We start from the raw sequence: 24,505 nt of genomic DNA on the forward strand, positions 1-24,505 counted from the left end.
GCCGACAACTGAAGAGAGTCGTAATGTGTATTAGGCAGACATCTATCCAGACCATCATACAGGAATTCCAAACTGCATCAGGATCCACTGCAAATATTATGACAGTTAGGCGGGAGGTGAGAAAACTTGGATTTCATGTTCGAGCGGCTGCTCATAAGCCACACATCACGCCTGTAAATGCCAAACTACGCCTCACTTGGTGTAAGGAGCATAAACATTGGACGATTGAACAGTGGAAAAACGTTGTGTGGAGTGACGAATCACGGGACACAATGTGGCGATCCGATGGCAGGGTGTCGGTATGGCGAATTCCCGGTGGACATCATCTGCCAGCTTGTGCAATGCCAACAAAAAATTCGGAGGCGGTGGTGTTACGGTATAGTCGTGCTTTTTATTGAGGGGGCTTGCAGCCCTTGATGTTTTACGCGGCACTATCACAGCACAGACCTACATTGATGTTTTAAGCATATTTTTGCTTCCCACTGTTGAAGATCAATTCGGGGATGGCGATTGCATCTTTCAACACGATCGAACATCTGTTCATAATGCACGGCCTGTGGCGGAGTGGTTACACGACGAAAACATCCCTGTAATGGACTGGCCGGCACAGAGGCCTGACCTGAATCCTATAGAACAACTTTGGGCTATTTTGGAACGCCGACTTCATGCCAGGCCTTACCGACCGACATCGATACCTCTCCTCAGTGCAGCACTCCGTGAAGAATGGGCTGCCATTCCCCAAGACACCTTCCAGCACCTGATCGAATGTATGCCTGTGAGAGTGGAAGCTGTCATCAAGGCTAAGGGTGGGCCAACAGCGTACTGAATTTCAGCTTTACCGATGGAGGGCGCCACGAATTTGTAAGTCATTTTCAGCCAAGTGTTCGGATACTTTTGGTCACTTAGTGTATTTGTAATGGCATTAAAATTGACCTGAAACCTACTAATAGCAACAACCGAATACACATGCTCTCCTTTCTAAGAGTGAGATCTTATTAGCATACCATGATCCTGACATACAATCTCGTGTAGGAAGACCTATACAGTAGCCATTTTTATGTTGCTTGTATTATATGTAAATGAGTCAGTGTCACTGTAGTAGCAAACTGCTCGCAGCCAGGAATGCTCTGGCTTTGAACACAGCCATGTGTAAACACATCTTTTCTCAACACACCTAATACGCAATATGCATCAGACAAGGTTCCCCAGCATGGAGCTTCACAACTCTTCGAAAATACAAGCTCCCAATTAGTCTACTAAGATATTCATTTAATCTATATTTATTAAAAGGGACATTTAAATCTGTATCAAGCACCCTCCTCCATGTACAATGATTTGCTGTATACAGAACGAAAAGTGGATTCATCCTCCGAGGTCTATACTTCTTAATAGTATCATGCAAAGAACGAAAATATATGTAGTGATGTAATGCATTGTTCATTTTTCCCCATATGCTGACAGATTTAGGGTTGGGGTACCATGCATCGATACTTCTCTTTATATAATTCCTAAATCTAATTAGCTAATAATCCAACAGTGTACTAATCTATTATCATTTTTCCTATAGCAGTAAACTTATTCCACAACTACAAAATTGGCTTTGTCTATGATTTCTGCATGACAGAGAAGAACCACTATACGTTACTAAAGTTCATTCACACTCTGTGTTAGCTCCCAAGGACAGGTTCCGCCGATAACAGATATCGGGCAGGGTGATCTATATCTTCTTTCACATAAGCAATGCACATGCCTGTTGTGGTAGTTATTTTAGACACTACTTTTCGAAAATGGAAGCGAATTTTCATTTAGATCCTAGAATGGCATGTGAATTAACTGGTACAAAGAGGTTGATCGTCCACGTATGGAATTTCCGAGCTGAGTCTTAGTCAATGCAGTTTCTTTTTAATTTACCCAATAGTGTTTCGTTAGAAATGCCCCATCATTTTTTCTAATGGGAATATACTGACGTAATATGATTCAAGAAGAGTTATATAGCTTCCACCGTTAACTGCTTTGCAGGTGGGCCAACAAGCAAACATGTAACATATTATTATCAACAGTAGTATTTCTTAAACCTCTTCTTTCATGGGTGGATTCGTTCCTTTAACATCCCTGCAAATGAATCTGAGCCCAACATATGCTTATGCTTTATGCATCCTACTTTAAATCGCCCCAGATGCCTACTCCTGGCTATTTTATGGTAGTTAATGTTTCCAATGGTAGTTTAACTGCACAGTAGTGGGTTTTCAGGCCTTAGTAATTACATTTGTTTATGTTCGGATCAATTGTCAGCCCCTGTACCATCAATCATCTATCTTCCACAGGTCTTCCTGCAATTCGCTACTGTCTTCTCATAAATAACTGCATCTTCGTCTGCGAATATCCAGCACTCCGCAACACAAATAAAGGGTCACTTTTTGGAAACCCCGTAATAGTCTTCTATTGCGATGCAGAAGTTTGAAATTTGGTTCAAAAGTGCCTAAAACCTTCCTTTGTATTGGTGCACAACCTTGGCGCCCTCCGGCACCACCCTCGATCTTGGTGACGCATCAAACATCAAAGTGTCGACACATGCGAAAAAAAAAGGTCTGCAGCTCAGAAGTTCATGTGAGGTGTAAGATGTGTTATGACGCCACATTGGCACCAAGTTTTCTGCCCAACACCACCGTGGACGTGTCACACGATGGGAAGGTCATCACAACCCGTCTTGCCCACATTTCACTTCTTCCTTTGACATCTCCACGATGGTGGTCAGAACTGCAACTTTCACTGTTGAATTCACCTGGTTTTCTTATGGGTGCCAAGGAAAACATTTCACACACACTCTTGCTCAGAATCGACTCGAAAAGACCTCAGGAGGCGGTATAAAAGTCGTCAATGAAACCAACCTTCCCTTGGGGCGTTCATTCCCACACGTTTCTGATTCGAAAACGATTTTGCAATGCGATGAGCAACAGGACGATGTTCCTGACAGCCTTTGCCACTGCTGACTCTTCCCAGATGATTCAGTTCTTCGCTGAGGACATACTGGAGTTGCAACCGCACTGAACGCGATCTGACTTTGTTGGAGTGTAGTGCGACCGTGATGTTTGCTTTGGTATACAGGGGGAACCACTAGCTATCTTTGAAAAGCATTCGAAGGTATTTGAAATTTGAACATGATCTGAGGCAGCGAAGGGCGTTCATGCTTTTTCAGCCCTTCCGTTTCGCATGCTCCTCTGGCGTGATCATGTGGAGAAAGAGGGAGGGAAAGAAGGGTGCAACATTGACACACATGTGAATGAAATGGCAAAGGGTACCCCTCAGTTTGGCAACACCCTTGGTGCCACCCGTGCATCTTTGTTGAGCACCTTAAAAATGTCCCTTTACAGAGACAGCCATTCACTGATTCCTTGGTGCTAGTGTAACAGGCAGCCATTTCGACACACATTAGCTGAGTGACGCTTCAGCACTGAACTAGTGTTTGCCGGCCGAATGGTGAAATATAAAGGGTGTCGAACGGGGTGTCTGTCATGACAGTGCCTAGGAATCGGCGAATGCCTGTCTCTGCATAAAGATATTTTTAAATTACACAACAAAGGTGTGCTGGTGGCACTAAGGGTGTCGCCAAAGTGGTGCAGTCGTCATGTAGGTAGGGGAGACTGGGGCAAGTTGACGATGTTAACAGTTAATCATTTGTAATAAATTCACCTTCGGAGAAATATTGTTTTTCATGCAATAATAGAACGGTCTTAAATCATATCTAGTTGTATAACTTTTTTTAAATCGTAATTTCAGTTATTTTGCTGATTTTAAAAATGTTAAAAAAGTGTCATTTTACCCCATTACTGAGGCAAGATGACTTTGACAATGGGGTAAGATGACAATTCAGATACTAATTGAATACATTTTTACTCTCAGAAGTTGAAAGACAGTACATCAATTAATTAAACATTGCTAATTATGTATAACTGAATAGTATGCAATAAAATGATTATTGTGTTGGAAATTAATATCTCAAAATTAATATTTTTTAACAGAAATGACACACAAATATTCCTCCTTCAAAGTTTGAACAGTACTTATGCCACCATATCTGACATTTGCAACATTCTATCCGGTCTTTTGACGATGGATCAGCGTAGATCTCATCATATGCGAGACATTACACTATACTATGAAAGTGTGAGCTGACATCATGGGCTCGAGCTTTCAGACAGCACAGCCTTTTTGTTACAGATACCATACTTAGATTCCTTGGTACCAATACCTTTCTTTGCATCCTGAGGCTCTTTTCTTTCTTGTTTTAGACTTTTTTTCCATCTTACGTGATTCTTTATCAGCTAACATCTGTTTCACTGTTGAGGTTTTTAAGACACTTGCATTTTCCGTACAGTAATATTTCTGTTTTGTCACACATGATCTTTCTGTAGGCAATGGTTTAAAATCAAAAATACTTCGGCACCGGCTTAATGGAAGCACCACTCGTTGAAGGTCCTGGTTTTTCATTTTGTTCTGCCTGATGTTTATCAGGAAGTTCATTAGCAATTTCTGTGGGCTGGCCTTTGGCAGGTGTAGAAGTATGAAACTGGAGTTTGGTTGCAATAATTACACGTCTTTTGTTTGAAACTGATAAACAAGGTTTTATTCAAAATACTCTCCATTGCTATTTACACATTTCTTCCACTTCTCCGGCTGGCTATGAATACCACGCCAAAAAAAAGAACAGTTCTTCTTTTGAAGCGAACCAGTCAGCGAGCCATTTTCGTACACTTTCGTACGAATTGAAGCGTTGTTCAGCGAGAGTGTGTCCCAGTGATAGAGACAGATGATAAACGGACGGAGCCAAGTCTGGGTAATAAGCCGCATGCCCTACTAGTATTTCCCAAATGAACGCCTCGATAGTTTCTCTGACCCATCTTGTTGTGTGTGATGAGGCGTTATCATGGAGCAACATGACTTTGTGTTGACTTTTTCCATATTCTGGTCGTTATCACGTAATGCTCGATTTAAATCGATCATTTTCTGTTGGTAGCGATCAACGGTTTCGTCAGGTTTTAGCAGCTCATAATAGATGACACCCCTCTGATCCCACCAAATACAGAGCATTGGCTTCTTTCCAAAGCGATTTGGTCTTGCTGTGTATGTCGATGGTTTGCCTGGATTCACCCACGGTTTACGACGCTTAGGATTCTCATAATATATCAATTTTTCATCACCTGTCACTACTCGATGGAGAAACGACATTTTTTTGTATCTGGCGAGCAACATTTCACAAGTGGTCTTTCAATTTGCCTGGTGTCTTTCATTCAGTTCATGCGCAACCCATTTTCCCACTTTCTGCACCTTTCCCATAGCTTTCAACCGAAGAGAAACGGCTTTCTGCGTCACATTCAATTGTTCCGCGAGTTCCTGTTGAGTTTGAGTATCATCTTCATCCAACAAGGCCTACAGTTCTATGTCTTTGAACTTATTCGGTAGTTTCTCGCGCTCGTCATTTCTCACGTCCGAAATACCACTTTTGAATTTTTTGAACCACTCGAAAATCTGTGTTTTCCTAAGAGCATGTTCGCCAAAAGCTTCGACAAGCATTCAATGCGATTCTGCAATAGTTTTCTTAAAATGATAACAGAGAACCAATGCTGACTGAAAATTGTAGTTCACAGGCACAAAACTAGACATGTTCACGGGTTTGAAATAGATACCGATGTATGGGACTTGGTTTATTGTGTGTTGACATTCGTCATCAACCGTTACGGGAAGCAGATGGCGCTGCAGACGTGGTCTCACAGGCCCTACACTGACGGCCACCACCATCTATTGGGAAATTCCGTTTTCATACTTCTACACCTGGTAAATGCTGCAGCCTGAGCAGGAGCGCTTCCAATTCCGGCATTGTCTATAACAAAGACCGAATCTGTGGCTTCCGCCGCAGCAAAATCGTCCTCTTTGAACACAAGAGGACCATAGGGTTCGATCCCACGTGTTTTGAATCCATTAACAGTGTTACCCCTGTAGCCGCTTCGAAATAAGCAGTGCTCAATAGCTCACCAACATTTTTGTCAGTAATGGGATGGGTTGTCTTTGGTGAGTTGGTGAGTGACCATCCAGTTGTCACAAGCGGCAGGAAAGGGGATTCACTGGTAGGTCTGATACGATTCTAGGAACTCCCTCAGTTCCTGTGGGTGAAACGACGTTTGGTAGCTTATTACACACAGTGGACAATCCAGATTCATCTGCATTATAAATGACAGATGCAGGATGTTTATATTTTTCCAGCATTTCTTTTAAAATTAAGAAAAACTTGTCCACACTTTTCTTGTTAAAACCAATTAATCTGGTGATTCATCTTGCCTCCAGTTTCATAAAATTTGACAACCAATCCTCTCCCAACATGCTGCTCACCTGGTGAGCTGACATCATGGGCTCGAACATTCAGACAGCATAGCCATTTTATTACAGATACTGTATTTACATTCCTTGGTATTAGATGATGGTAGAGGTATCTCACATTATTCCACGTATTCAAATACAAGTCTTCTGCACTGATGCTTCGTCATAGCAAAAAAACATTTTGACAGTGGCTGTTAAACAGATCTTCAAACTATCTAGTTGTGTTGTGTTGAATACTTCAGGGAATTCTCGACCATGAATAGGCATCTCTTTGTTCTAATTTAAAATTTATGTATCATTTGGGCTATAGACACATTCACGCACACACAAACGCACACAAACACAAACGCACACACACACACACACACACACACACACACACCTCAAGCACCAAATATGTAAGCACATACAATTCTTGCTTCATCACTTTTATTCAAACAGGTACAAACTGTTGCTTCGTGAATACCATAAGCATTTGCTGCAACTGAGCAATTAATTGTTTCCTCTTTCACGTCTGTAATAGAGCAACCACCTTATTTTTATCCCATTCTACTCTAGTGGACGTTATAAATAATTCCTCAACATATCTGAAAAGTCATGTGCCATAAATTAATAAAATAGCACAAAAGTCAGAGCTACAAAATTTTCGGTTGTCAAGACCACTTAGAAACTATTTATGGCACAGTTTGTGACCTATAAAGCTCATAAAATCGCATATCACAAATAAGAAGCGCATATAATCACCAAAAGATAACAGTAGAAAGCAAGTGGGGCAAGATGTCAATTTGCCCCCCTCATCAGGCCCCAATTATCTATTTTCAAAGTCGTTGAATTTGGTGTAGAATTAAAAAGACTAAGATACGAATAAACAGTGACTGTGAAACACATACTGTCTGCGATAGTAATGTACAGCAAAGAATAACCAGATATCACACCTGTTAGACCACAAGAGCTTATGATGGAAGTCTAATGTAACAAGCACATAACGCATTGGCGGGAACGGCTCGATTGTTGCAGATTTTAGTGTATCGCTGTGAGGAGCTAGCAATATTCATAATGTGGTGCTACATAGCAGAATAAACATGAACTATGTGATTAGTCATCTTTCCATATTCGTCACCGTGCCCCAGTCTCCCCAACCTCTTCAAGAAGTTAATAATATTTATTCAACATCGAATAATCAAATAAAATCCTTAGAAATAATGCAATTTCAGGACATCATACAGATTTTCTTCTGAACATGCCAGTTTATAAGATACAAACTAAAGATTTATTTGTATTCATAAATTTTACATTTTGATGCATTTTGTATTTGGTAATATACAAATAACAGTGTGACAAACATTGTTGTTATCAACAATAGATCAGTTGTGAGTTACTTAACACTATGTGCCTGACACACTTACAAAGCACTTTCCATGAGGTTAATGTACTCATCTAGGAGGTACAAAGGGTTTGCAATCAAAATTCTTTTCAGCTAGTCTTTTAATTTGTTAGTAGAAAGGGCTGTGAAGCTTTTTGGTAGGGTATTGGTTAGATTCAGCCCAGCATGAATTGCATTTTTTTCATATAAAGTTAGGCATTTTAACTGCACTGTCACAATGACATACATTCGTCACAAATTATCCACCACAATTTGAAAAGGATAGTGATGTCCACAACTACTACATTAGAGGAAAAAGTAACCTTTACTATGCATTATTAAAGCTATCAGTAGCAGTTCAATACGCAGCAACAATTTTTTTTTATATTTTACCCATTAACATAAAATGTCTGATTGGCAACAAAGCAAGTTTTAAATCTAACCTATGATAATTGCTCCTGGACCACTCTTTCTATTTGATGAACTAATTTCTATTTTTTACTGATAACCAGAAAAAAGAACTAGTTTTTAAGTGTACGGTAGTTGTACGACTAGCACTAAAAATAATGCATTCATTAATGTTAACACTAAACATGTATACATATTCAATAAACTGTCTCGTTCCATTTCATTTTGATAAAAGAACTGTTCAAATAATCTTTGAAACATGTATCTAACTAAGTCACTAAATGAGGAACCTTTGAGGGGCCCTTTGCTGTTTTATTCATGCACCTGTCAATGTCGCAGCACAACTCGTGATCACACCAGAGGAGGGCAGGAAACAGAAGGACTGAAAAGAGAAGGGCTGAATCTTCCAAGGGCTGTCAACAGTGTCAAGGGTTGTCAAAATCCTCCTGTTTCTGATGGCACTGTGAACTTGGTTTTTAGAGCGTGAAATGTGTGAAAATGAACGCCTCTGTCAGAAGGGGTGGTTTCATTGACGCCCTTTATGCCACCCCCGGAATCCCTTTTGTGTTGATTCTGAGCCAAAGTGTCTCTGAGCGGTTTTCCTATGGCTACCCATAAGAAAACCGCGTGATTACAACACTGGGCTTTGCAATTGCGATCACCATCGCAAAGGTGTCAGGAAAGGGTGTTAAATGTGGATAAGAGAAAGTGTGGTACATTCATCGTGGCGTTGGGCAAAATTGTGGAGAAATTTGGTGCTAATGTGGAATCCTTATCACACCTTAAACCTCACATGAACTTCTGAGCTGTAGACTATTTTTTGCTTGAGTCGCACTGATGTTTGGTTTTAGGCAAATAGGAGCCAAATGTCAAACTTCTGCGTCGCAATGGGAGACTGTTAAGGGGTTTCGAAAAAGTGACCCTCTAATTGTGTTACGCAGTGTAGCCTGCATCTACATCCAAACAAATACCCAGCAAGTCGCTGAACAGTGCATCGCCGTGGGTACATCATTGCAATACTAATCAGTTTTCCTTCCATTTCACTCTCACGCATTAATCGAGTAAAATAAATGATTGTCTTTGTACCTCCGTAGATACCCTCATCTCTCTTATGTTATGCAAAAAACATCACGCCTTCCTGAGGTTTATTCTATTACTTATTCAAATGGTGTATGTCAACCTAATGTGATCTAGCAGTCACATGATACGTCTGCTTCCCAGGACAGTCACAACCAATCATGTTATGCTATTTTATCAGTAGTAGTGTTTTGGAAACCACATCTTTCATGGATGATTTACATTGTCTCAGCCTGGGATCTGCTTCTACCTTACCATTTATTATTGCCATTAATTACAATAGCTATGTCATTCACCAGTCAGTGTTACAAGGTTAGGATTATACAGGCATTGTAATACAAAAAGTAAATAGCATAATCATGTATAATACCGGTAATACAGAACAAATTTACATAAGTATAGCATAACAATGACATATAGACTAAGAAATTTTTAACAAGTACATGTTCACTTCATTTCATATGGTAGTGCATTGTTTAGGAAGGCCAATTTGCTGTTTCACTGTCAGAGGACTAATTTAAATTGTACAGTGGTTTTTGGCATAGGTTTTGTGAGATCTTTCCCCGAAATTTCACCAAGTTCAAGGGCTGCATTTTAGTATTTAGATGGTTGAACATTTTAATTGCTTCTGTTGGAAAACTGTCCCTTGTCATAGAGAGTCGACAGCTTGGGATATTACTGTCTTACTTACTGCACATGTCATAATTTTGGACGTCATTCCTGTTGGTGAATGTTCCATGATTATCTTTCCCCTACATGAGACAGGTGAAAACATATTGATTGAAAATTGTCATCACTCCTAGATGTGTGAAGATGAGTTTGCAGAGTTCCAGTTTCCTGCTTGATGTTATGATTCTTATTGCTTTTTTTTATAGTAGTAGTAGTAATAGTAGAACTTTTTGCAGCTTGTAGAGTGACCCCATAGTAACCTGATCTTTCAAGCAACTCGCCATCAACTTTCATATAACATCTGCAGCATATGAACCTATTACACACCTTTTTTTCTTTTAGAAGCTGTATGCTGGCTACCTGAAAAAAGGAAGTTGGGGTTGTCTCAGCAGCCAATGTACTAAAAGCCAATTGTAAGCTTCTGCTCCCACTATATCTCCATCCAGGGGCCAAGTAAAAGTGTGTGATAAATACAAATGTGGGGGAAAACTCATCAAGAGAGCTCAACATGTGCAGCAGTTAGAGCAGTACCAGAGACAAACTCACAATATCTCATCAAATCAACAGTATTCTTGTAATTAATCATTGCATACTCTTATGCAACAATGTACATGCAAGTTTAACAGATTTCCTGATAAGGAGAGAGAGAGGAGAAATGCAACGTTTGAAAATGGGGATGGTGTGTATGTGTGTGTGTGTGTGTGTGTGTGTGAGAGAGAGAGAGAGAGAGAGAGAGAGAGAGAGAGAGAGAGAGAGAGAGAGAGAAAGAGAGAGACCCCTATTTTTAAATATTGGGGGAGGGACACGAAGTACCTGCCCCCACCCCCAAGTCAGTACCTCTGATTGAACTAGCATCACTGCATGAAGTGCTGCTGCATGAAGGGATAGAATTTCCTGTGGATTGAATTTGCATGATTTTGACAGTTGCAGAATTCTGGAGAAATTATCCCTCCCACTCTTCTAGAAATAGACACAATTTTAAGAAGAGGCTAATGTTATCAGCAATACCAGGATATCTACATCTTCAGCTGTGATGGTAACATTATCATAGTCAACAGCTCGTCATATAGTGGTGTTGATTATAATCTTATTGGCATCTTCTATTGACTGCTTATCACCAGTGTCCTTTGCTGATGTTTCAGTCATCAGCATTGAAATGAAGTCCCTTTTGTTGGCACTGTTTGACTACAACAATCATTGTGACACTGTTAACAGCTGTTGTTCGTGAAATTCCCAAGGATTCATTTCATCTTTTAGGCTGATCATGCCCTTGAAGTATTATACATTTGTGCACTCTTAGCCTGCAGGTCCTACTGCTACATTGTGGATTCAGTCCTTCCACATGTTTACACCAATTAAAAATTTCATTGAAGTCGAATGGATGTGGGATTGAAACCTGCATGTCAAATTTGTAAAACAACTGTTTCCGTTTTTCCATTCAACAGGTCATTTGACACATGTAGACATGACCACAGAGTAGATCCTAATGATGGTGATAGCCTGTTGCCTCAGTGGACCTTGAGTATGCTATGCCTCAAAACTTCCATAATCGAACAGAGATGTTCACCAAAGTACGTTCAGCAACACCTGAAAAACTTGCAGATATGTTGGTATCTCAGAATAAAGTTATTTATTTATAAAGTCACACGAGTCATTGTTTTGAATCAGTAGTAATTTGACTGTGAGTGAAATCAAACAATAGCTTCAAAAATTGTTGCTCCCTTGCAAAATGTGTGCTGTAATTCAATTTTTGTGTGCAAAAGTAGTTAGAGCTGCTCACATTCATCAGGAATGATTAGACACTAGTGGTGAGACAGTAAAATGGCTACAAAAATGTGCATGATGTAGATCATAGTGGCAGGCCAAGAATTCATGAAACTGAGCAACAAGTGCCCCAAAACCTGTGATCTGATTTATGACTGGTGCACTGGCTAATAAATTTTCTCATTGTAGGATGTAAAATCCGCCAGTTATGCAAAACACCATTTTTTCCAAGTTCCCAAACATGTTTCAGTACCACTGTGCTACCATCTGTGGGATTCCGTTTTATTTAATCCGTAATGTGCAACATTGTTACTAAATTATTACAAACTTATGAGGATATTTACAGGGTGTTTCAAAAATGACCGGTATATTTGAAACGGTAATAAAAACTAAACGAGCAGCAATAGAAATACACCGTTTGTTGCAATATGCTTGGGACAACAGTACATTTTCAGGCGGACAAACTTTCGAAATTACAGTAGTTACAATTTTCAACAACAGATGGCGCTGCAAGTGATGTGAAAGATATAGAAGACAACGCAGTCTGTGGGTGCGCCATTCTGTACGTCGTCATTCTGCTGTAAGCGTGTGCTGTTCACAACGTGCAAGTGTGCTGTAGACAACATGGTTTATTCCTTAGAACAGAGGATTTTTCTGGTGTTGGAATTCCACCGCCTAGACCACAGTGTTGTTGCAACAAGACGAAGTTTTCAACGGAGGTTTAATGTAACCAAAGGACCGAAAAGCGATACAATAAAGGATCTGTTTGAAAAATTTCAACGGACTGGGAACGTGACGGATGAACGTGCCGGAAAGGTAGGGCGACCGCGTACGGCAACCACAGAGGGCAACGCGCAGCTAGTGCAGCAGGTGATCCAACAGCGGCCTCGGGTTTCCGTTCGCCGTGTTGCAGCTGCGGTCCAAATGACGCCAACGTCCACGTATCGTCTCATGCGCCAGAGTTTACACCTCTATCCATACAAAATTCAAATGCGGCAACCCCTCAGCGCCGCTACCATTGCTGCACGAGAGACATTCGCTAACGATATAGTGCACAGGATTGATGACGGCGATATGCAGGCCCGCATCTCGTGGTCGTGCGGTAGCGTTCTCGCTTCCCACGCCCGGGTTCCCGGGTTCGATTCCCGGCGGGGTCAGGGATTTTCTCTGCCTCGTGATGGCTGGGTGTTGTGTGATGTCCTTAGGTTAGTTAGGTTTAAGTAGTTCTAAGTTCTAGGGGACTGATGACCTAAGATGTTAAGTCCCATAGTGCTCAGAGCCATTTGAACCATTTTTTTTTTTTTTTGGCGATATGCATGTGGGCAGCATTTGGTTTACTGACGAAGCTTATTTTTACCTGGACGGCTTCGTCAATAAACAGAACTGGCGCATATGGGGAACTGAAAAGCCCCATGTTGCAGTCCCATCGTCCCTGCATCCTCAAAAAGTACTGGTCTGGGCCGCCATTTCTTCCAAAGGAATCATTGGCCCATTTTTCAGATCCGAAACGATTACTGCATCACGCTATCTGGACATTCTTCGTGAATTTGTGGCGGTACAAACTGCCTTAGACGACACTGCGAACACCTCGTGGTTTATGCAAGATGGTGCCCGGCCACATCACACGGCCGACGTCTTTAATTTCCTGAATGAATATTTCGATGATCGTGTGATTGCTTTGGGCTATCCGAAACATACAGGAGGCGGCGTGGATTGGCCTCCCTATTCGCCAGACATGAACCCCTGTGACTTCTTTCTGTGGGAGCACTTGAAAGACCAGGTGTACCGCCAGAATCCAGAAACAAATTGAACAGCTGAAGCAGTACATCTCATCTGCATGTGAAGCCATTCCGCCAGACACATTGTCAAAGGTTTCGGGTAATTTCATTCAGACACTACGCCATATTATTGCTACGCATGGTGGATATGTGGAAAATATCGTACTATAGAGTTTCCCAGACAGCAGCGCCATCTGTTGTTGAAAATTGTAACTACTGTAATTTCGAAAGTTTGTCTGCCTGAAAATGTACTGTTGTCCCAAGCATATTGCAACAAACAGTGTATTTCTATCGCTGCTCGTTTAGTTTTTATTACCGTTTCAAATATACCGGTCATTTTTGAAACACCCTGTAGTTCAAACAATAATTCGTTTCTTTTTGTTAATACCTTTACACTTTGTGTGCATGATTTTTCAGGACCACTTGTGTATTATTTATTACAGATAGCTTGTCACCTGCAACCAAACTATTTCAATGAGAAATTTTGTGTAAAGATATTAACAAAAAGAAATAAATTATTATTTAAACTAAATATCCTCATAAGTTTGTAATCATTTAGTAAAGATGTTGCACATCACAGATTAAATAAAACGTAAAACCACTAATGATGGCCCTGTGGTGCTGAAACATGTTTGGGAACTTGGAAAAAATTGTGTTTTGCATAACTGTTGGACCTTACATCCTACAATTTTAACTGCAAACACGGTAAACACAAGGAGCTGAAAATCCAAATGACGAAATTTTCTCACGTTGGTCACACCACTATTTTAACAAAATTGGCACTGAAAGTTCAGATATTGCAAATTATGTGCAAATGTGGGATTCCAGAAAAGCTTACTGATGAACATAAAGACCAAAAAATGTCAAGTGGACAAGCATTTTTGGACTGCAGTCAACAAGCTGGAGATGATTCGTTTTTTCCTTTTTCTTATAGCTTACAAGACATGGATATCCTACACAAATGCAGAATCGAAACAATGGTCAATGCAGTGGTGACATTCAACTTTGCCAAAAGCAAAATATTCATTACTCAGGTCAAAAAAGGATACCTACAATTTTGTGGGCTATGAAGGATGTTCTTTTCGTTCATTTTTTGGAATAGTGGTCAGCAGTTACAGCTGATGTGTACTGAAAAATATTCATTGAACTGGGACATGCCATCCAAAATCAACAGTGCAGGAACTGTAGCCCAGAATAGTGAGCCTCCATGACTACAGATGTCCACAGACAGCTGCACTTATCAAGGATTAGATTCAATATTCTGTGAATTACCTTTTCTAGCACTTGAAACAGTGGTTTGGTGAACAATGATTTGTAGATGGCAAGGACCTCAAGACTGCCATTGTGAAATGCTTAAGTCCTCAGGTGGAGAAATTATATGCATTGGTTTGAAGTGGGGATGATTGGGTGGACATCCACCCCCTAACACTGTTGTCAACCTTTCTCCCAAAACTCTGGCCCCTGCAGAAGTCTCAGTACTATCTATGGACCTCACCTTTAGCCTCTAACATGGCATGTCACTGAGCAGAATATAAGAGCATAAAACTAACACTTTTATTTATATGACCAGTTGTGCAATGAATTTTCATTAACAAAAAATTGTTCAACTAATTAAATATGCATCACATATGGAGAACTTGCATTTGTGTTGCTTGCCGTTATTTCATCTGAGGTTTCAAATACAAAGAAAGTTGCCAGTTAGTTCTGAACATTCTTACAAGAAGTAACATCTACTCATGTATATGGGTAAAATGGATGATAATGCATCATAATTTAATCACTTGAGTGTAATTTATTACAAAGAACATATTATTTATAAGTTCAAACCATTGTTGACAGCTTATAATTATTTCACAAAATTCTTTTACTCTCTGAGCACAACTTCCTGAATGTTATTTCTGCAATAGAAACACTTGCTCTTCAACAGTTGGAACAGCTCCCAGCACCATCTGAAGAAGCTATCCTAGCTACTCCTGCTCCTGTCCTATGCACGGAAAGAACCTCCATCTCTAATCACTCCCCCCCCCCCTTCCCCCTGTCCAACCATCACAGCTTGTAGACTATATCTTGCTGACTTATTCCACTTTCCACATTCCCAAAAACTCCATCCCTCCATCAACATACTGCTTCTGAATACCCACCCTGTAACACTCTTTTCAACGTTTTGTGCCAAAACTTGTCCCCTGCAAAAGTCTCATCACTTTCTAAAGGCCTCACCTTCAGCCTTAAACGTAAGTTCAGATATGCTACACTTGTAAATGACCTTTTTTTCTTTACTCATTCTTCACCGTGGAAACACATATCACTGACACCAGCCAACCGGAACCCCACACAGAATCTTGTTTAAAACAGTTCCAACCTTGCTTCCAACCATGATCCTCCTGCCCTTCCATCCAATCATCCCCTGGCAACCTTTCAGGAGCTAACCTAGACTCACCTTTCTTACCTAAATCCCTCTCCAGAGAGTCCAACATCACTTCTAAAGAATGCCTAGCTCTATGTAACCTGAAAACCAATCCAGGCCTTATTATCCATCCCACAGACACAGGCTCCACCATAGTGGTCTTGGATCATAGTGACTATGCGGCTGATGGTCTCCACCAACTTTCTGACACTTTGCATACAAACCTTACAACCATGATGCTATCCCAAAATTCCAGTAGGACCTCCACAGCCCCTCAAGGCCTTAGATCCATCCCAAAACCTGAATCCCTCTCTCTCCTCACAGTAGCAACGTCCTGCACTCCTACCTTCTATGTACTCTCCAAACTCAACCCTCATGTCTCCCTACTGGTCATCCAATTGTGGCTGGGTACAATGCTCCCATAGAATGAACCTCAGGCTTTGTTGACCAGCACCTTCAAACTACTGTTCATAACTTTCTATCCTACATTCAAGGGACAGCCCACTTCGTTCACCACTTTTCCCCAGTTTCTGCCCCATTACCACCAGACTCCTAGTACATAGCTGTGGATTTGATATCTTTATATGTAAATGTCCCTCATGTCCATGGCCTTGCTGTGATGGAACACACCTTTCCCAATGTCCTCCAGATACCAACCCACCAACTCTTTCATAGATTCCTAGAAAACCACATCCTGACCCAAAATTATTTTACTTTTGAAGGCCAAATCTGTAAATGAATCCATGTTATGGCCATGGGTACTCAAACTCCACCATCAATGCCAACTTATTTATAATCAATCTGGAGGAGTCCTTCCTATTCAGTCAGCACCTAAAACCCCTTGTCTGGTTCAGATTCATTCATGACATTTTTATGATCTGGACTCATGGCAGGAACAACCTTTACTCTTTCCCCCATAACTTCAGCACCTATTCACAAAACTTCTTCACCTGGTCTGTCTCAACTCAACACAGTCACCTTCATAGACATTTGATCTCCTCCCCTCAGATAACCCCATAAACAAATCTTTTTGTATCAAGTGCACCAACCATCATAAGTATCCCCACTTTGACAGCTGTCACCATTCCATGTCAAAAAGTCTCTTCCTTACAGCCTCATCACCTGTGAATGCAGTACCTGAAGTTGAAAGCAGGAGCTTTTATTGACAGACAGTATCCTGCCCAATGCATCCACAAACATATCTCCCATGCTATCTGCTCCTCTGACATCAGTTAAACTGTTAACCAGCCACTGACCAGCACTACTTCGATTATGCAGTATCACCATGGCGTTGAAAAGCTCAACTACATCCTTCACCAGGGCTTTGACTATCTCTTGTCATGCCCTGAGGGGGAGGATATTCTACCCACAATACCCAAAGTTATGTTAAGCCATCCATTCAACCTATAGAATATCCTTATCATACCTATTCCAATCCTGCTCTCAATCCTGTAACCTATGGTTCATCCCCTTATGGTTGACCTGGATGCAAGACTTGTCCTATACATTCACTCACCATCTCCTACCACAATCCAATCACTGGCATTTCCTATCCAATAAAAAGCTGGACATGTGAAATCAGCCATGTCATATATCAGAAATACTGCAATTACTGTTTGGCATTCTTTGTGGGCATGACAAGTAACTAAATTTCTACTCACGTGAACAGCCACCACCAGACTGTGGCAGGTCACAAATTTGACCATCCAGTTGCCAAATGTGTTGTGCACCATAATTCAAATGATTTCAATAGTTACTTCACAATCCAAGTTGTTTGCATACTTCCTTCCAGCACTAATTTCTCTGTAATATGCAGGTGGAAATTGCCTCTCCATCATACTCTGCACTTATGTCCCTCTGGCCTAAATCTCTACTAACCTGTCTCCTAATGCTTTTCCTTGCCTTTTCCCTTCTCTCTTCTGCCTACACCACTCCTTCCCCATCCAGATCATATACTGCCTTTTCCCCACCACTCTTCCTCCCCTGCCATGTGGGGGTTCTCTCTCTCTCTCTCTCTCTCTCTCTCTCTCTCTCTCTCTTTCCGCTCCCCCTCCCCATCCTCTCTCCTTTCTCTCTTCTATCTCTGTGTCCTTCCTCATCTCCACCTTCCTCTCCTTTCCTCCCCTCCCTTTTCCACCTTCTCCCTCACTCTACCTCTTATATTTAACTCCTTTCATTTTGTTGTACAGCTGCTGAGTCATTTGTTGACTGCTCTGCCTTGCACTAACCCATTACCTCCTTTGCGTATTATGCATCCTTTCCTACCCCTTCCCCACCTCCATCTGCCCAGACAACTACTATCAATAATTAACAATTAATCTTGCCATGTGTATGCATCTGGATAACTGTGTGGTTGTGTGAGTAAATGCATGTGCTCCTACTAGAGGGAGCGAGAGCTTGAAAGCTAGTGTAAATTTTTTTTGTGTTGCATATTTCTATACACCACATATCAGTTAGCTATAAATGAGTGGTTGTCTTTCCTTTTATTTTACATTTCCAACCAGGAATTTTCATCATTGTTATAGATTTATATTAAAATGATTTGCTAATTGGATAACAAGTATTGCATTATATGTGAAACTGATATCTGTAATTAGTTATTCTACACTCAGCCAACGCTGATATACAGTGCAGTGAATGTAACAACCTTATATTTACAAGATCACTTTAATATCTTGAAATATAATATAAATGGAATGATATTATGTTATTCGCTACAAACAATTGCATTAACAAAGTAATTAGCTCACCCACAGCTTATATATTTTGGTAAATAAAATATTTTGTTTCTGAGGATGCTGTCAAATGTCCACAGTTTGCAATGCCTGAGCAGTACCTGCATGTTTGGCCTCGAGGTTCCTTTATGATGATCGCCCTGCCCAACCAGGACTGCTCATGGACTGTAACTCTCTTCATGTCCTTCGAACAATTTGAAGCACTTGACACGACCAAAGCACTGTTAGACTTCTTTGGACAACACTTTCCTGATGCACTGCCACTCATTGGGACTGAGCGGTTAATCAAGGACTACTTCTCCACAAAACCTTCACCACTCATCTCCATTAAGGTTTGTTGTGAATGCAGCCTTTGCCTCACTTTTAATTTATAAGCTTCTCAATGACTAGTGTAAGTATACAGAAGTAATCAATGTCTTAATGTACAGTATATCAATGTATTCTTTGTTCCAACGGTAACATGTTCCAAGGCCATTCAGTGAGTTAGCATCCTTTTTATATCTACATTGTTCTTTGTGTTTTCTTATGAGCAATATTGGTCTGTTATTAACCTAGAAACAATTCACATAGTTAATCAGTTTTTGACTATTGATACTTTTCTGAATGTAAGTCATAAACTCAGTACTTCACTGAAAAGAAGCATAATATGCCCAGGATTGCGCATGTGAAAAGCATACATCCAGTGTTTGGTTGATGATATTTGTTACATTCATTGCAAAAGAGTTACTTTATGTTTATGTTGTAAGTTGAAACTAGAACATGGCCTCCTTAGAAAAAAGCCTGGAGTTGCTGGAAAACACAATATGAACTTTTTCCATTGTTCACGTTAAATCAATAACTGCCAGATACTTGAAGAAAAATGGCCCTAAACATTACTAGACCATTCTTCTCATACATGCTAATATTCTTTGTGCCTTTGCTTTTAAGCCTGTAGTTGAGGATGTTAGTATGATGATAGATAATGATTTTATGCAACAAGCTGAAATTTAAAAAAATATATGCTTAATAAACAGTAACTAGTTGTCACATCACATGGCAGAAAGTTAGCCAAATTGTGTAACTTGGTTCTATGTACTGTTGAGAAACAACCTGGAAAAGTAAGAATGCTGGTTAATGGGAAAAAACAATTACATTGGAGAAAGTACAAAAAGATGTAGAAAGCTGTCAAATCTATAATTATCTGCATGTTTCTCAGTAGTTTCATGTCCATCTTGGAAAGCTGTGTCTCCAAATTACTAAACACAGTGGTACAGAATATAAAGGAAAATCACTACTGTCATGGTTATGAGAGTGCCTTCAAAGTGGTGGTGGTGGTGGTGGTGGTAGTGGTGGTGGTGGAGCGGAGGGGAGCGGGGCGGAAGGGGGAAGGGGGGACAGAGAAAAAAGAGAAAGGGAGACAGGCAGACTTACAAATTCACAATGCACAAAAGGACTGAAATGGTCAGGAAACATTGCAAAAAAACAAATAAATAAATAATAACTAGGCATATGTATATCTGAGGAGCAAAATAACTGATGATGGTCGAAGTAGAGAGAATATAAAATGTAGACTGGCAATGGCAAGGAAAGCGTTTCTGAAGAAGAGAAATTTGTTAACATCGAGTATAGATTTAAGTGTCAGGAAGTCATTTCTGAAAGTATTTGTATGGAGTGTAGCCACATATGGAAGTGAAACGTGGACGATAAATAGTTTGGACAAGAAGAGAATAGAAGCTTTCAAAATGTAGTGCTACAGAAGAATGCTGAAGATTAGATGGGTAGATCACATAACTAATGAGGAAGTATTGAATAGGATTTGGGAGAAGAGAAGTTTGTGGCACAACTTGGCCAGAAGACGGGATCGGTTGGTAGGACATGTTCTGAGGCATCAAGGGATCACCAATTTAGTATTGGAGGGCAGCGTGGAGGGTAAAAATCGTAGAGGGAGACCAAGAGATGAATACAGTAAGCAGATTCAGAAGGATGTAGGTTGCAGTAGGTACTGGGAGATGAAGAAGCTTGCACAGGATAGAGTAGCATGGAGAGCTGCATCAAACCAGTCTCAGGACTGAAGACCACAACAACAACAACATGTATATCTGACTGAAATGTACCATAATCGAATTAAAATTAAATATAATTAAAACTGAAATAGGTAAAGAAGCAACAGAAGATGAAACTATTTCTACCAAAGAGAATGGAAGTATTATAAAGGTTGTACATGTGTCATAGTTAATAACAAAACAATGAAAACTCCAGGTAGGAATATCAATAATGTCAGAAAAGACAGATTGCTACTTATCGTAAAGGAGATGGGTCTGAGCTGCTGGAGTTGACAGTCATGAGTGCATGAAGTATGCTTTCCTGTGTGTATGAATGGTGTGTGTTTCTGTTTTGCTGATGAAGACTGTGACCAAAAGCTTTGTGTAAGTGTCTTTTAATTGTGCCTGTCTGCAAATTAACATATGTTCTTTACAGTATGTAGCAATTTATTTTTTACTACATTGTTGATGTAGTTAATAATAATTATTCTTTTAAAAATCAGTGTTGACATTGTTGCAGTTGGTTTAGAAGAGAAAGTAGAGCTGCACAGGAAATTTGGTGCAACCAAAATTTCTCTCAAATCCCCTTCAAAAATAAGGCATAAGTTAGTATGAGCAGGTTTGGTGTTTCTGGAAGTTATGAAGGTCTCCTCTAGACGGTCCTAGACTGGTTCAGGTTCATTGATGATATCTTCATGATCTGGACCCAGGGCCAAGACACCCTATCTTCATTCCTTTACAACCTCAACACCTTCTCTCCCATCCGCTTCACATGGTCCTCCTCAACCCAGCATGCCACATTCTTAGATGTTGACCTCCTCCTCTCTGATGGCTCTATCTCACCTCTGTCTGTACCAACCGCCAACAGTACCTGCATTTTGACAGCTGTCATCCCTTTCACACCAAAAAAAATCCCTCCCATATAGTTTGGCTACCCGGAGATGGCATATCTGCAGTGACAAAAACTCTCTTGCTCAGTATGCTGAGGGTCTCACCAAGTCCTTCACAGACAGGCATTATCCCTCAGAAGTAGTCTGCAAACAGATCTCCCCTGCCATTTCCCCTCACAAAGCAATTCTCCCACCATCCCCAAAACCAGCCACAAAGGAGTGTCCCTTTTATAACCCAGTACCATCCTGGGCTGGAACAACTGAACCCCATCCATTGCCAGGGCTTTGATTACCTAGCATTGTGCCCTGAAATGATGGACATCCTACCAGAGATACTTCCCACTCCTCCACCCACCCAGTCTCCACAACATCCTAGTCCATCCCTATGACAATTCCAATCCCAACCCCTGCCACAAGGATCATACTCCTGCGAAAGATGCAGCTGCAAAACCTACCCAATCAACCCATCCAACACTTTCTATTCCAATCCTGTCACAGGTTTATCATACCCCATCAGTAGCCAGACCACCTGTTAAAGCAGAAACGTCATTTACCAGTTCTGTTGCTATCACTGCGCAGTTTTTTATATTGGTATGACTATGACCGACTGTCCACCAGGATGAACAGCCACCACCAAACTGTGGCCAAGAGCAAAGTAGACTGCCCATGGCACAACATGCAGCTGAACATAACAAGGTAGATTTCAATGGCTGCTTCACTACCCAAGTCATCTTGATCCTTCCCTCCACCACCAGCTTTTCTGAACTGTGAAGATGGGAGTTATCCTTACAACACATTCTCTGCACCCATAATTATCCTGGACTCGACCTATGGTAACATACTGTTCCCACATCCACCCTGTCTGTCCTATCATCTCCTCCCCATTCTCATCTTCCACCTTGTTCATTTGTAGCCCTCTGCCAATGTATTCACCTGTCTTTCCCTGCTCCTCGCCTTTCTCCTTCCTTTTTTCCCCACATCCCTGCCCCACAACCTCCTGACGCTGCACCTGTCATCAGTCTAATCCCTGCAAGTCCCCCTCCCCACCTGTACGCTGCTATCCCTTTTCCTTCCACTCCCCTTCCCCATCCCCTCCAGATTGCGGCTTGCATCCCACATGATGTTGTAATCCGTCTCGAGATGCTGGCGTTGGTGGTCGTGTGTGTGTGAGGTGTGCTTGCTTGTGTGTGTGTGTGTGTGTGTGTGTGTGTGTGTGTGTTTTCTCTTTACTGACAGAGGCTGTGGCCAAAAGCTCTATGTAGGAGTCTTTTAATCATTGTCTGCAACTTGATGTGTCTTCTTTGCAAAAAGTAGCAATTATCTTTCCCTACTTTGTTAATATTCCTACCTGGAGTTTAGATTGTTTGATTTAATCTTATATGTTGTTGATTCAGTAGTAATAATTATACTGGGTCGTCAGAAAGGTGTTTTTGGCATTTTGAGATTAATCTCATATAAACAACACAGAGATCATGGATCACTTGGTAGCAATTTCCAACATCTTCTGTAAAAAGCAGTTCTCCAGTTCATTAAATAAGGTAACTTATCCACAAAAATTTTACAAACATTTTCTGGAAAAATTTTTTTCACATGCCTCCATGTTACCAAACCGAGCACTGAAGATATTTCCAAAGCAGCAAAGGACGTGCTACACCGATGTATAAAAAGCTAAGTGTATAGTAATATCTGTCTGCGAGGTGTGTATGTCTGCAGTGCCATCTGTTTCTTCCAATGTATTTCTTCATGGCTAGGAGTGTTTGTAAGATTGGTGTCCCTCCCCCCCACCCCCCACCCCCACCCCAGTCACTCATATCCGAGTTCATATTTCATACTACATACTAAAATTATTGCAAATGTCAACAAGAATTGTAAACATAATACCATAAAAATAATAATAGCAATCCTGCAAATATCATGATTTACCTCTTTTGAAATCAAACTCTTGTATACAGAGCTAAACATTTATATCATATACCTGCCGATATCACCTCTTCTATCTTTAGATAAGTGGGCAGGACACACAAAGTTATTTTTTTTCTCTACTTCTATTACTATGTTACAGAATTATTTCTAGTTTATACTTACTGATAATTTATAAGAACTCCTATCATAACAGTGACAATTTAAAATCGAATAACTATCTTATTTGGAAACATAACAGTAGAGATATCAGTACTTTTTGATTGCCAGAGTAATGGATGATTATCAGTACTCTCACAAGATACAGATTTTGGCTAACAGATTTTGTATACAATACAACTGAAGAGTTTGATAAACATTCTGGAAAATTAAATTGGTACCCATTTGTTACCACATTGGAAGCAGAAATGCTTATTGCATATTTTGTTAACCATAAGTAAACCAATCATGATGAGTTACATATGTAATATTATTAGCCACAAGCATAGGAATGATCAGACAATATTTATGTTGTAGTGCAATCCCTACCATGTTGGCAGTTCAGTCATTATAGTTGGAGATGCAGCCCATGCAATGGTTCCCTTTTACGGACAGGGAATGAATGCGGTAAGTCTTTCAGTGTAAGCTGCTTTCTGTTTCTTTTATCTAGCTGAGACATCAAAAGACATGCCATTAAATATGTCTGAACTACAGCAAGTTTTTATGTTGCTCCTCATAAGTATTTGAATGGTTTTTTACATTATTTGAACGATGTGAACAGCTAACAATATATAAATAAGAACTTAAGATACTGAAACTAAGTACTTTATAATGAATTACAGAACATTCAAAGCCAGTCCACAAATGTTACTGTAGATGTAAATTTCATCAAGATCAGGATCTGTGCTGTAGCAAATACTCTCATATTTCACTTCATAGAATTGCACAATCCGTAAACAAAGTGGTAAACACACTGTAACTTACTTCTGCATTAGTGGAGGGATTCATTTTCTAAATAATGTTTGAGTTCTGCACATCAATCAATGATAAGTAAAATCACAACACTGTCTGGTTGACACAAAGATATTTTATGTATAAGAGGAAAATGCAATATAACAAGAAATT

The 24,505-nt window shown here is 40.4% G+C and overlaps 1 protein-coding gene across 1 annotated transcript in view; it reads left to right on the forward strand.

The window, feature by feature from the left end:
• LOC126259283 (kynurenine 3-monooxygenase-like) overlaps positions 1-24,505 on the forward strand; it is a 203,329-nt gene that overhangs the window by 149,642 nt on the left and 29,182 nt on the right. Inside the window, exons 7-8 of the mRNA XM_049955930.1 lie at positions 18,651-18,902; positions 23,918-24,007. Coding sequence (XP_049811887.1) covers positions 18,651-18,902; positions 23,918-24,007 — 342 coding nt within the window. The remainder of the gene's footprint in view (positions 1-18,650; positions 18,903-23,917; positions 24,008-24,505) is intronic.

The sequence above is a fragment of the Schistocerca nitens genome, chromosome 5 (assembly GCF_023898315.1).
Source record: "Schistocerca nitens isolate TAMUIC-IGC-003100 chromosome 5, iqSchNite1.1, whole genome shotgun sequence".
NCBI classification, from domain to species: Eukaryota; Metazoa; Arthropoda; class Insecta; order Orthoptera; family Acrididae; genus Schistocerca; species Schistocerca nitens.